Source organism: Alosa sapidissima, chromosome 24 (assembly GCF_018492685.1).
Source record: "Alosa sapidissima isolate fAloSap1 chromosome 24, fAloSap1.pri, whole genome shotgun sequence".
Classification (NCBI taxonomy): domain Eukaryota; kingdom Metazoa; phylum Chordata; class Actinopteri; order Clupeiformes; family Clupeidae; genus Alosa; species Alosa sapidissima.
In genome coordinates, this window is record NC_055980.1 from 4,126,819 (window position 1) to 4,141,878 (window position 15,060).

General features: G+C 45.6%; 1 protein-coding gene across 21 annotated transcripts in view; it reads left to right on the forward strand.

Annotated features, from left to right (window-relative positions):
- The first annotated feature begins 182 nt into the window (after nucleotides 1-182).
- Nucleotides 183-15,060, forward strand: part of jakmip3 (Janus kinase and microtubule interacting protein 3) — a 38,484-nt gene continuing 23,606 nt past the window's right edge. For 16 of the 21 annotated variants that reach the window (XM_042082678.1, XM_042082685.1, XM_042082684.1 and 13 more), the window contains exons 1-3: nucleotides 823-1,256; nucleotides 6,160-6,423; nucleotides 11,343-11,828. In XM_042082678.1, the coding sequence (XP_041938612.1) occupies nucleotides 6,289-6,423; nucleotides 11,343-11,828 (621 nt within the window). In that variant the 5' untranslated portion in view covers nucleotides 823-1,256; nucleotides 6,160-6,288. Of the gene's footprint in view, nucleotides 572-687; nucleotides 778-822; nucleotides 1,257-6,159; nucleotides 6,424-11,342; nucleotides 11,829-15,060 lie in introns of those variants that run through there. The other 5 variants (XM_042082680.1, XM_042082681.1, XM_042082679.1 and 2 more) reach the window with 5 other exon arrangements.

A 15,060-nucleotide genomic window follows, 5' to 3' on the forward strand; every position in this document is an offset into this window, starting at 1 on the left:
CCCTCCTAAGGAGTAAGGAGAGTTTTCCCATGGTGATGCAAACATCCTGGTTCTGAGGACGTTCGGCATCCCTGGTCCGCGTTCAGTGACTGGCCACACCCGTAGGAGGATGACGTCTCATAAAAAATACTGCATTGTGCACTTTGCTAAATGCCCGGAGATGTTTCAAAATCAGTGTAAGGCTAATATATTTAACAGGTCTTTTCTTGTTTGTATAGTACGTGGCTGTGTCTGTGTTCCTGTGTGTTTGTGTTTGTGTTTTTGTTTGTGTGTGTGAGTGTGTTTGGTTATGGTGCTGATGCAGGGTGGATCCCCTGGTGGTGATGACGTGATTACATGTGTTGGCCCGGCTGCGCTGCAGAGTCCGCAGTGGCCTAGCGCCAGCTGGTGGAGGCTGGCAGTGGACTGTACCACCCATCCGCCCTCTGTATGCGCACACAGAGAGAGAGAGGGAGAGAGAGAGAGGGAGAGAGAGAGGGAAAACGATTCAAGTCGTCAGTTCATCCCAGCCCCCATCCCTATTCTCCTTAGCCAGCTCTCACAGTGCAGCCTAGTATCCGCGTGTGCCTATGTGAGTGTGTACATGTGGGTGCATGTGTGTGTGACTGTGTGTGTGTGTGTGTATGACTGCATATGTGTTTGTGCTGTGTGAATGTGTGCGCGCCACGACACACTCCCCACCTCCTCCTCCTCCTCCTCCTCCTCCTCCTCCTTCCTCTCTCCCTCTCCCTTGCCGGCTTGATTCTTCACTTCTGCAGGGAGGGGGGTGTGTTCACGGTAAGCGCACAATCCTGCTCGCTGCATGGTTTTAAAATGCTCCGGAGAACCTGCCCCCTCTATCCCCACCTTCCACTCTGGCTTTAACATCCACTCTGTGCATCTATGTGTGTGCTTGTGTGTGTTCTCTCTATTTTGGATGAATCATTACCCTAGCCCTGTTTATTTTGTTGCCAGGGATTTCAGAGCAGGTTTTGCGAGCAGCTTGCCGTGTTTCTCTTCGTCCTCTTCCTCCTCCTCCTCCTCCTCATCCCCCTCTCTGTGTGGTTATTTTTTCCTGCCGCCCGTGCGATGTGAGTGATGAGAGTGGCGTGTGGGGAAGTGGCGGTCTGTGGAGCAGGCATGAGAACACTTCCCTTCTCCTTTCAGAGCATGTGCCACAGCTCGCAGAAAATGCTTCTCCCGACATCGCTGGAGCAACTCCCCGGCTAGAGCCAGCAGTCAGCAATCCCCTCGGCATCTAGGATCATGCTTTTAAGGTTAGTCTCCCTCGCTTTCTCTCTCTCTCTCTCTCCTCTCTCTCCCTCACACATAAGCTCTCTCTTTCTCTCTCCCTCTCATTCTCTCTGTATGTATGGATCTTGATAACTCAATGAAACTGCCATGCTCTAAATAAGCGATGCATGCAACCATAGTCTGCACTAGGCTAGCATTGGTTGCTGTGTGTATTTGTGTCAGTGTGTGCATGTGTGTATGTGTGTCTGCATGTCTCTGGGTATCTAAGCAGGATTATGTCTATATCTGACAGACTGCTTAGGTTGCACAAACTGGCAATACTGGTGTAATAACCTAGCATGGTCCATGTTACTGTTGATTAAGAATACTGATAGAGTGTACATTGTAGCAAGAATGATTTTAAATAATATTCTGTTAAATGCTAATAGCTGTTACTCTGCTGTTACTGAAATATGTAAAAATGTAATATGTGTTAGCTCTTCCAAGCAATATTTCAAGTGAATACTTCTTTACACTGAACCTATAATCAGGCCTGCATAGGTACAAGACATGATAACTTTGAACTTTGAATGTGTACATTGGCATTGCTGATATAATTAGACTCCACTTGTCTTAATGTATAGTTCCTATAAAATATTTATGATTAGACTAGACTGTGCTAAAAGTTCCTCAGGGGCTCATCAAAAAGACGAGTTCAACCGGTTCAACACAGGACTCTTCTCTGTCTCTACACAGCTGCAGAACAGGGTTTATATCCAAGAACAAATATCTTCAGCTTACTGGAGGAGGTTGAGTTGAGTCTTTATGAAATCTTCCCAGGAGGCAAGCTTTTACTGGAACAGATTAAAAATCCATTCTGTTGTAAGGTTTTGGTTGAGACTATATTGATGGCAGGGTCTACACAGTATGTGAGCATGTGGCCATTATAGAATGTATGTTTCCCACAGATCAGTGCACTTGCTCTTATGTGCTCTAAAACACATGGGTCTGAAGAACAATCACTAATAAGGACAATGACATGTCACAGTGTTTTCACTTTGTTGGGTTAGTTTAATCTTCACTTTAAATATGTTGTCATTATGTAAATCCTACAAAATCTGTTTCATTTCAAGATGACCTTAACGAGTGCTTATCTTAAGCTTGTTGCTGAGTAATAGTTGAACCCAAAAATAAGCTTTTAAGCTTCATGTCCACAAATTTAGTCCTAATATTCCATTTAAAAAACAGACCTTTCACATAACAATTATGTGTGCAGCACATATTAGCAATTCCATCCCATAGCCTATAGACGCCAAAAGGACAACTGTAGCTAAGACATACCTTTTTTTGACAAAAGCCCCAAATCTAAAGGCTCCATAACCAAGCAAATCTACCGATCGCCTTAGAATATCCATCATTTCTTTGAAGAGAAGCACTGACAGAGGAGATGAGACATGATCACCTAAGGCAATGTAGTCTTAGAGGAGGCAATGCATCTTCACACAGGAGAGCACCACGCACACTCACGGCATGGGAATGTGATGATATCTCCCTTCGCACACTCCAGTCTCCATCTTACTCCATCCTCTCGAAGAAATAACCTGGATGTTGAAGTGGTTTGTTTCACAGACATGATGCTCTGAGCTATTTCCAGCCTTGGGAAGAGTGCTCTGTGGAAGTGTGTGTATTAACCTGCTCCCCCATTATAGCTGACCTCTCATCCACTGGAGCACAGTAGCAGAGTAGCAGGCCTGATTAGCATCGAACAAGACGGAGCCCAGCAAAGACAGCAGGGAAATGACAGGGAAGAGAGAACTCCTGAACTCCCACCAGCACTTTGCTCCGACTCCAGGCCATATGTTACCTGCTACACGTTACAACCTCTACATGGCCTGCTGCTCGCTTTTTTAATACAGAATTATTATGTTTGTTTTATTTTTCCCTTCAATAGTCTGCTTGTTTCTTGTTTGTCGTAATTTATGAGCTTTTGTTGATTAATTAGCACAAACAGAAATGATCTTACTATAAATTACACGTCCGTCTGTTATTGAACATATTCCTCATGTTTTGCAGGAATTAAATTAGGAAACATATCTGCTGTCTTCATGTCATCAGGAATTTATGATTTCATTTCCAGATGGTGGCTACTCTAGCGAGCATCTTTTACTTATGACTGGCAGAGATCATGGGCCAGTTTGGGAATGAGCTGGAGATGTTTTAAAAGGCGGAGTTTGGGACTATGTGTTAGAGAGCAAAGGAGAGCGGGATACTTCTTCATCATGTGAGGCACTATCAGAAGTCATCTAGGAGCTCTAGTCTTTTGAAGAATGACGTCCCAAAGGTTGCTGATAGATTTGGTAAACACTTCATGCCGGAGGCAATTGATTTCAGTATGTGACTGACTTGGATGCAGTATGTATTTACTGGTTTCTTAGATGCAGTTTCCAGAACTGGAGAAGGGAAGTAGATAGGGAAATGTCAGAGGGAAATTAATGGAAATATGCTCTTGAAATGAAGACTGCTTTAACTGCCTCTGAACTGGTATAAGGATTTCCACCTCATATTAAATGGGGCACAGCAGGAAGGACATCTTCACAGGCTTGCCTCCAGCATAGATTTGACAGCATAGATTTGCAAAGTGACTTGTTTGTCAAGTTTAGAATGCTTAGAGTGCTTATTTCTATAACACATACATAATTAATTTGTCAAATGTGGCCATTTTAGGACTTCAAACATAGACTGATGGAAAGCTGATTCCATGCTGAATATTAGTTTTTCTCTCGCTTTTTGTGTGCGCTACAATATACTGTGTCTGAAATTTTCATATCCATTAAATTTTGAATAGGAGAAGAGAATCAAATGTGCTGTAATGCATAAAATGATTCTTGAAATAGGCTTAGATGTACAAACGAAGATAGTGATTTTGAGGAATGCAAAAATATGCAATATTATAGCCAATCTTTAGTATATTAGGGGCCAAAGCACAACTATTAAAGCATATTCGATATAATAAAAAGCTTGATAAATGGAACTGGAGAGGTCCAGCATTCTGGGTCATCATCTGGCACTGGACTCTGTGGTGCTGTGGGCAGGGGAGGCTGGTTGTTTGTCCGGCGTTGTTAACATGCAGCTCACATCCTGTGCTTTGTCAAGGGTCAGGGTCTGAAAGAGACGAGTCACATCTGGTATGGAAACCAAATTGCAGCCTCACTGGTGAGGCAGAGGAACAGAGAGAGAGAGAGAGAGAGAGATATAGTGTGTTGGAGTAATAGATTGGAACTTGCCACACACTTCAAAAGGTGAAAGCGCAATCTCTCTATGAAGGTGTGCTGTTATACCTCTTGTGCCTCTGGAACATCCTGATCCTTTTTAGGAGAGTGTTTATGTTGTGTTGTTTTCTAAGTGTGATAACATCTGATCCTGAGTTATTGTGTGCATCCATTTCAGTCAATTACAGTGGGATTTGAACTTTGAGCTATTGAACAGCAGGGAGTTCTTGTTCTGTTTTGATGGATGGAGTCACGTATGTGCCATGCAAATTATACCCAAGGCAAAATGATCAATTATGGCAAGTGTACTAGAATAGATTGGTTTATAAAATGTCAGACGACCATGCATAGTTTATCAAACAGTCGCAAGCTGGACGTTCAAGAATGAACGCCATTGTAAATCAAGCTGCGATCAGTCAGCCCTTGCCAACTTGTTCTTTAACCCTTTTCTGCCTCTCCTTCCATCCTCTCTCATTCTCTCTTGCTGTGTCTTTGCATCTCTGTTTTTAACCAGTTTTGCTTTCCCTCGCCCCCTCATACCTCTCACTTCTCCTGTTCCTTTCTCTTCCTATCTGTTTCTCTGTCTGTCTGTCTGTCTGTCTGTCTGTTGGTCTGTCTGCCTGCTCCTCTGTGAGGATGATAGATGATTAATCTGTGAAAAGGTCTGGGTGGGTCATGTTTGTGAGCTCAGAAATCCAAGTGTATTACTGTAAGCTGAATGTTCTCAGAGGCCTTAGCAAGTATAAGCATGAAGAGTTGCATATATGTCTGTCAATCCCTTTTTGTCTGCACCTGTAGTACCTGTAGACATGATGTCAAAAGGATCAAAATTGTTTGTCTCCTGTCTGTCATAGCACTAGTCCCATCTTGTTATCATCAACGATGTGCCCTGTACTATCACTCTTTTAAAAAGTGAAGTTGGCGTATCTCCTGGGAAGACAATGTGGGCTTGTTTGGTGGTGTCTGGCATTGCTTGGTTCATATTCAGACAGGGCGCTTCTGTGTGAGGGACGTGTAGCTGACAAATGTGTCTCGCGGTGTGTCATTTTGCCCTCTCTCCTGAAACAGAAAATGCATGTGTTTCATTGGCCTTTCAGCAGCACAATCTCACATAGCAATTAAATGATAGCATGGCAGAGTGGGAGAATGTAGCTCAGGCTGAACTGAAAACCAGCTTTATCAAATGTGTTTACAGTCAACAACAATAACAATGCTGGAAGCGCTGTTATCAGAACGGTTGCTCCCCTGGAGGTGTATTCTGATAGAAGGAAATTGATCTGATGCGTGAGGACTGTGTGCTGCGGGGACAAGCGGTGGTCCTAACGCTCCATGATGTTGATGTGATGCTGTGTGGTCCACATCACAAGAGGATGTGTTCAGCATCTTCGTGGTTTAACAGTGTGCTGTGTCTGCCTAGCTCAGTGCTGCAGGAACATGGTGTCACTGCAGGTTAGTGGTAGCTTAGGGCTCTCTCAGCTCTCTCTTGCCTCTCTCTGGCACCCACATACACACACACACACACACACACACGCACACACTTTGAGTAAGACTGACAGGCATCAAGTTATTTTTTGTCCCAAAATGACCCCAGTCCCCTCTCTGACTTCATCCGTCTCTCTCTCTCTCTCTCTCTCTCTCTCTCTCCCTCTCTCTCTCTCTCTCTGTCTTTTGGCTCCAGGTGGGCGAGAAAATGTAGCTGAGGATCCGAGAGGCCGAGAATCCTGAGACCCCTGACACGTCACAGGTCCCTGTGGGGAGGTGGTTGGGGCCAGAGGGCATCGCTGCTGGATCGCCGCCTCGCCTCGCCATGTCCAAGAAGGGGCCAGGGAGCCGGTCCAAGGGAGAGCGGCCCGACGCCCTGGCAGCTCTGCAGGCCGCCAACGAAGAGTTAAGGGCCAAACTGACCGACATCCAAATCGAGCTGCAGCAGGAGAAGAGCAAGGTGAGAGCAGGAGCTATCACTACAACACAACACAACACAACACAACACAACACAACACAACCAACCACAACAGAACACAACAACACAACACCAGCTCCACACCACACACAGCTCCACTGGTTCCACTTGGCAAGACACAAGCGCAAACAGTCTTTTCTCATTATGCTCCAATGGTACTCGCTGAACTCACTAGAGATTAAACCCATGTAGATTCATGGGCTCCCTTGTTTCAATAAAAAACAGACCATATTCATAGAGCTGGTATATTTTTATCCTTGGAAAGATAAAGCCCCCAGTGATTGGGCATGGTGAGGTATTTACTGCTACTGCAGTGCATTGAGTTGGAATGCATCTCTAGGGCTTTTGTGTCAGAAAGATCGTTAATGTTGTCAGTGGGCTGAGGGGGCAGCAGGTTACAGTGGCTTAATTGTTGATGTTTCTCATTTACTATTAACCCCATTAACCAGCCCTGACACTGTTCCATAGACCCGTCTCATGGAAACGAGTTAGTCCACTCAGTGGTCACAGACGTCCAGTGAGTGATTTGGCAGCAGCTTGTTAACTCAGAGTGGATTGCATATAGATGTTTCTGTCAGGGCAATTCCCATGTCATGACATGGTTCCGTGCCAGCCACACCGTCTGACAGGAAGGTAATAGATGACAGGGAGGAAATAGGGTTAATGATTTGGCTGGCCATATTAGTGCCACATCTGAGCCTCCCAAGAGAGTCCTAAGGAGCTGAAGAGCTAAAGCAGGAGATGCTCCAATCAGCTGTCAGTCTTGGTGTGATTGGACATTTAGGAGGGCTTCCCATGGCAGTTGCATCTAGGGATATGCTTTCTTCAGACATGCAAGTCTTATCTCAGCTATGCTCTTGAAAGTACATAGGTGTGGAATGATATCTGATTCTTCAGTCTTTTCCTAAGCTCTTAGAATGTACTGCACCAAATGTATGTAACCTGCAGGAGAAAGAATCTCTATTCAATTCATAAACTAGCCGTCACCATGGGAGAATACAATATCAATAGGAGTAAAAAAGACAGGAAGACAGAAAAAGAGTGGTAGTGAATGGGTGTGCATGTGTGGTTTAGTGGGAGTGGGCTGTTGTAAGACCTCTCTCTGAGTTCACTCCCACGGCCTCTCCCTGCATCCTGCTGCACCTGACTCAGATCGATAGCACGGGGCCTATCCAGCAGCACTGGGCACCATTACAGTATGGGAGACATAATCTCCCCATATCAGAGCTAAAGAACACCTAGTACACACTCCTGTAGCTCTCATAATCTCCCCATATCAGAGCTGAAGAACACCTAGTACACACTCTCCTGTAGCTCTCTGGCTAAGACTGCCTCATATGCAATCTCCTTACAGCCATGGATTCATGTTTCCTGCATTTCCCTGCGTTATCACGGAGGTCTAGCCCTGAGCTGTGTGCGGCAGGGTGACTCCGTCTTTGATGGTGAAGGGAAAATGATCTGGAATAATGCCCCTCTCTGCTTGGGCACGTTCAGCGAGTAATTGGAGAGCTTCATTCTAACAGACTGACCCATGCGCCGGTCGCTTTGACTTCCCATTCTAATGAGCGCATTAGCATTTATCGCTCACAGGAGCGAGCGTTGTCTCCTCCTTTTATCTCCAGAAGTCAGCGTTGTGGTGGCAAGTTTTGGGGAGTCACGGCACTGTGTGCTCGCCCATGCGGAGGAGACTAAAAAAGAGCATGGCAGATGAGAAAGTGCCGCTTGCATTAGAATAAATAAGACCTCAGCTGTCTGGCCTCGCTGTCAAAAAAGAACCCTTTTAGGGGAATGTCAAAATATATGTTCCCCACTCTGCCTGCCTTTATATCAAGATGGCGGAGGCTGCACTAAGCCCACATGTGGGGACACCTGGGTGCAGGTGAGTGTAAATGCTGGTCATGCTAATTGAGGCTCTGCTGTGATAAATGAACCGTGGCGCTGGCCTGAGCTGTAGGGATGGGGTCTGGGAGGGGGAGGGGGAGGGGAGAAGGGGGCAGGGCCTGGTGCATGCTGGGAGTCTGCAGATGTTCATCGAGCACTTTGGCGAACGGGAGGGTGTGTGAATGGCGCTTTTGTGACACACAGGCTGCTGTCAACAGCCAGCACACGGTGTCTCCATGTTCCACGTGCCGTTGTCCAGCCTGAATGGACAATGCTCACACGACATGTGCGTCTGGTCTTAATGAACCCGGTGCCATCCTCCACAAGGACACTGTTTGCTTTTGGCCATATGGTGGTTGCTTATTTATTATGAATATAATACATGCCATTCCATAATTTCCCCATATTATTAGAATGTATGGCCCTGAGGTAGTAAGTATGCTGCATTCACCAAGGTAATTCTGTGAATGTGTACATGTAAAAGGAGCTTGGTAATAGCTACAAACACAGACCAGTATGACCTCACCAACAAATGATGTCTGGCTTTAGTGGTCCTAATCACTTCAGCGGGGGATCCAGACACTGCTTCCTGCTTGGTTGTCATGGCCCCACCTCCTCTGTTTATATGTTGACTCAAAAGTGAACCAGTACAGCTTGCTCCATTCTTAATGCTGTATATGGTTTTAAATCAATTTAACTATTTTTATAAATAAATAATATTTTTAATTAAATATAATGTGAGCATATTGGGCAGATCATACTTTCTAATAGCTTTCTTCGCAGTATCTGAACCCAAAGTATTTAAAAAGAATGGATTACATAATAACGTCTTTAAATGTTGTATGGCATCTTTTTGACATGCAGAGCAGGATTTACTACGCAGTTGTCAGTTTCCACATTTCACACAAATGCAATTTCATGACTTCTGACATGTGTGTGGTTCCTATAACTGTGTGTGTGTGTGTGTGTGTGTGTGTGTGTGTGTGTGTGTGTGTGTGTGTGTGTGTGTGTGTGTGTGTGTGTGTGTTATACTGCTGGCTTTAATTAATGTAACGGATGAATGGGTCACTCCAGGAGGCTCATGGGAAGTCTTTGGCCTCTGGCTTGGCTCTCTCTCTCTCTCTCTCTCTCTCTCTCTCTCTCTCTCTCTCTCTCTCTCTGGGCAACCTGAGCCTCTCTCCACGGCCACTGTGTTTGGCTACAAATATGACTTCTTCTCCCTTTTTTTTCCTTTTGTCCCTTTTTTCCACACTGTGTTTGTTTTCATTCACGCCTCGTGATCATCGCTGTCCAGTCTCCTGACCCACTTATCATCCATATGACTAGTTAGTCAGGGTCGAGGTGCTTCTGCGTATCTCCCAGGCATACTCACCATCTGTTATCCACTGCCAACAGTCTGCACGAGCCCTGCCGTGATGCTCATGCAGACCCAGTGTGTCTGGAGAGGTAGAGCAGTATGACGCGGCTGTGGTCCTGGCTGATGCTAGCCCTCGCCTGAGCATTCTGCACAGTCATGCTGTAGTGTCGTGCTGCAGACTGCGCTAGAGCAGTGCAGTGGAACACTGACCCTAAGGAGGGAGAGGGAGAGAGGGAGAGGGAGAGTGCACTTCTCATCAGAGATAATTTTAGATGTGCCCCCAAAGAGAGCCCCCCCCCCCCCCTCCACCTCCACACCCACACACATCCAGAAGCTAACACATACATACAGACATTTGTTTGGGGCAATGCAGGAACACACAGTTGAGAGCTCCTCCCCTCCTCCCCCGCCCCCTCCTGCCCAGTGCCCAGTTCTGCGTCTGCTGCAGGCACTGTGTGTCACTCTCTGTTAAACTGGGACAGAGCAGGGGAGTGTGACCTCAAATAAACCCAGAGAGGTCGGGGCCTGACACACTAATGGACTATAGATAGCTCTCATGTTGCACCCACTTACAGTGTACTGCTCTAACAAAACAAACTTATTGTTCATATGAAATACATTCAAATCTAAATTTGAATCTAAATTTAGCATTTCATTGTTCAGTGCCTGTTTACTCTTATTATGACTCTGTTTATCTTATTATTCTTTGTAATAGCTTTTTTCCCCAGTATCTAAACCCAAAGTGTTTTGGAAAAAAAATTGGATTACATGTAATAACATCTTTAAATGTTGTATGGCATCTTTTTGACATGCAGAGCAGGCTTTACTACACAGCTGTCAGTTTCCACATTTCACACAAATGCAATTTCATGCCCTCAGACATTTGTGTGGTTCCTCTGACTGTGTGTGTGTGTGTGTGTGTGTGTGTGTGAGTGTGTGTGTGTGTGTGTGTGTGTGTGTGTGTGTGTGTGTGTGTGTGTGTGTGTGTGTGTGTGTCTGTCTGTCTGTCTGTGTGTGTTATTAGTCATCTGATACCTGTACAGGATGCTTGACAATTAAAATGTTGAATCATTCAGTATGTCCACGGGCCATATGCATCATATTGAAAATGAAGGGCCTTTTGAAGTGTCAAAAGGACTAACACCCGATTCACACTGGATGCGTGGCGAGTGCGTGGCAGCTGCATTACCTGTCCGTTTCAAGTTTCAGCACCCATGTTAAAGATTAGAGCTTGCCCACTTCCCGCGTGACATGCATGTGTTTAGATGTGTCTCGAGTCGTGCTTGAACTGTGTTTGGTTCCCCCAAAGTCGTCTTCCAGGCAGCGCTGCATGGAAGGCACTAGGGTTAGGCAAGGGCAAGGGTTAGGGTTAAGGTTAGGTGCCTTGAAGTGGACGGTGGTGGCTTAAAACACCATCGAGCGCTGGAAACACGCACTAGATGAGGCGCCTTTTCCAAGAGGAAAGTGTGTTGGAAGCGTTTTCAGCCAAAAGAGACAATGAAGAGATGTTTTAATAGTCCGACTGGCATTTCTGATATACTCACATGAAACGCGACGCAACAGTTACAGAGCAGAGATGCAACTCACACGCCAGGGTGGCGTTCTGAATCGGCCGTCAGACGACTCTCTCTCCCTCCCTCTCTCTCTCCGCGGTCTCTTGCAGGTGAGCAAGCTGGAGCGCGAGAAGACGCAGGAGGTGCGTCACGAGCAGAACAAGTCGACGGTGGTGGTGACGGAGCTGCGGGCCAAGCTGCACGAGGAGAAGCTGCGCGAGCTGCATGGCGTGCGTGAGACGCTGCTGCGCCAGCACGAGCAGGAGCTGGTGCGCGTCATCAAGATCAAGGACGGTGAGATCCAGCGGCTCCAGGGCCTGGTGGCGGCGCTGCGCGACGGCCCCGCCGACAAGCTGCGCTCGGCGCTGGCGGGCGAGGTGCGCGAGGAGGTGCGACGCAGCTTCGAGGGCGAGCGCGGACGCCTGCAGCAGGAGATCCTGGAGCTGAAGGGCGCCAAGCGGCAGATGGAGGAGGCGCTGACCACCGCCGTGCAGGCCGACAAGACCAAGGCGGCCGAGATCCGCAGCGTCTACCACCTCCACCAGGAGGAGATCAACCGCATCAAGAGGGAGTGCGAGAAGGAGATCCGCCGCCTGGTATGTGTCCACTCTGTCCACTCTGTTCAACACACCATATGTTATCATCAGCATCATTCATAACTAATGAATGAGAGTTAGAGAGACTCCATATGACCATCAAACATTATGTTCAATGGGTCCATTTGTTCAGTTTACAGCATGCCGTATTATTTCTATACAGTACCTAAATTTGTATGTAGATCTTTCAGATAATCGAACATACTATCTATCTTTATCTTTGTCTTTCTTTTTACCATTCTACTTCTGTCAGGTTTAGTTCTGTGAATTATCCTTCAACTTGGTTCTGGGATATTGCATAATGTGAGAAACATTGTTATTTAGCGTTATAAAGAGCAAGTGACCTGGTTTGGAGACTCCTCGGAGAGCGTGCTGGAGGCGGGGTTTCAGTCTTTACTGTGCTCATTTGCACACGTCTCTGTGTGTGTGCAGCCCGTACCGTGCAGCACAGAGCCCTGTGAAACGGTGCATCATAGTGATGGAATTTTATCCTTAGGTTTTGATCATGTTTGTAGACAGACCCGGAACACAATGAAGGGCCTGGGCCAACAGCAGTCTGTTTCAATGAGAATGTGTCTAGAGGCTCTGAAGTGATGATTTTCATGCTGACTTCATAGGTTATTTACTTGACATTCACATGATTGAACCTTTCTCCAAATGCCCTATTTAGTACATCAGACATTCTTATGTTCTTGGACACCATCACTAGCAGCACACTGAGCCAAACTAATCAGCAGGTTTCCTTTGCCACACAGCCATACAGCAGAACATAGATACAGTTTGTGATAACGCTTTGGCTGGAACCAAATGGAACTCGATTTCCTCTTCAGGAATTTGCTCTTCAGTAGCAAAATTACATAGCGCTGTGACTGGACCCAAAGAATGTGTGTCTGCAGTCTTGCCTTTACACAAAGTGTTTTGCTCTGCCTGTAGATTCCCAAGTGAACAGTAATACTGGAGAGGCAATTTTGGGAGGATCTGAGCGTCTCTGTCATGATGGATGGAGCGTTGGCCTTGCCTGTGAATTTAGTGTTCAGGCTCCTGTGCCTGGTGCAGGGCTTCTATTTAGCATCCTCTGGGACAGAACGTACACTCAACTCTCTCCAGGCTCCTCGCTCTGTGTCTGAAATCCCTCCTTATGTGTGGAGGAGTGAAATGTGGTGCTTACAGGTATTTGGAGATTTCAAGCCTTATCTTGAGATTTAATGGCTTTTATCCATCATGCTTGTTGATAATGCTGTTTTGAATTAGATTTTGTATCATTTTTAGGCAATTCAACTGTCATTATTGCATTTTCATGGAAGAATTTTGCCAATAATCAAGATCACAGTTGTTGACTCTGCCTATTTGATCTGCTCATTTGTCTTGATGGCAATTCCCTTGGAAGTTTCCACTACTGAGTTTTTTATCCGTTGTTCTGTATGACCTACGGAAGTTTTCACCGTCTCTTTTAATCCATTATTTGATTCAGGTTTGAGGCTTTATCTAAAGGACAGATTATCAAAATGAGTAATTGACATTTTATTATCATGTGTCCCAGGGAACACGTAACGGCCTTGAGTGTAAGGCTGGTCCTGTCCTGTTGTGTTAAAGAGTTATCGATCTAGCCATGACGTTGACCTTGGGTATCTCTGCCGTATCAGCCGCCCGGGCCCAAAGTAGTGTGGCCTTGATCTCCTTAGTGTGATCAGCTAGCTGCGTTAGCAGAGGCGTGCTCAGGGGAGATCATCCCCACCTCACAGGCAGCCTCTCCTCCTAGCTGCTAGATGCTTCACCTCTTGTTTGAGTGAGTGGTAGACTTTTGGATGGGGAGGTTGGAACATTGTTACCTTCTCAAGTATTTCCCTATTAGTCGTCTCCAATGTGTTTTCTCAGGTAGTGGACCACAGGGCTAATTGGGACCAACAGGATGTTTTCATACAGTATGTCTGAGAAATCCCAAATTCCTGACCTTCTCTCTGACTGTAGCAGACGTGAACTGGTTCCTTTAGAGGAAGAGCAGTCGCAGAGGAAAGAAAAGAGAGAATGTGGAGATTGTGTCTGTTGAGGATCAGATTCCCCTCAGACAGTTTGATGTCTTTCTTAGGAGGCCTCAGAAGAGGACATTAAAGAAAATGCGATGTAGTGGGGCAAAATACCATACAAATTCCTCCATTAAAATATTTAATGTCATTTGAACATTCATAATGGGTAGATGTTATAGTATATATTAAAGTAGCTAAGATGCCTGCTAGAATTTGAATATCTATACAATGATGTAGGAACTGCTTGGGGGACCTGAGATGCTTAGAAGGCACTGAGGGCATAATTAGTTGGGAACTTAATTGCAGTTGATTAGAACTTTCTAAGCAGTCCTGCTGACCTCACTCGAAAACAGCATATTAGCACACTTCAACCCTTTGCAAATGCACAGAAAAATAAAGTATGGTCCTTCATTAACACAGCACATTGAGAATGCCCCACTGTTTCTGCCAGTTTTTGCCAATTTTCTCCCAACATGTCGGTTTACCTCTATTTTCTTATTCACAACACTGACACCCTTCACAGCACTGGACAGCTACATGTTTACAGTTGAACAGTCTAACATATAATTATCTGATCTGAGCTCGTTCACTCAGTTTAGAAGGCCTGTGGGCGCGTATGATGACACTCTATTGAAATACCCCGGCTGCCTAAACCTCCCTGTGCACTAAAGCACTCCAATCCTGACATACTGTACAATGTCATGTGTGCCTTCAGAGCTTATGTTGTCGCTATGCTAATGAATGCAAAGCCTCCCTGAAGAGGCACCAAGGCGCTTTTCTGTTTGCCAATAGAATAACAACTTTATTAGGTGTTTTGCATATCAATAAGTTGGAGATAATAGCAGTGTGATGACACCACGTTGACTTAAGACACACCAGCTCTAACAGGATTAGAGGACACAATGCAAGCAACCAAAGGCCTATTACAGATCGGCTGCTGTCTATGACTGCAATGTCAGTTGCCACGAGGGCAGGTTTAGAACTCTCTAACATGGATTAGCCACTCAGTAACCCTCCTACGTCTGCGAAGCTTAGTATTGCATGGTGCTAATGGAAAACCCCATATCCAACTGTGTGCTTAGATAGATAGATAGATAGATAGATAGATAGATAGATAGATAGATAGATAGATAGATAGATAGATAGATAAATAGATACTTTATTGATCCCCTGGGGAAATTCAAGGTCTCAGTAGCATACAGACATCA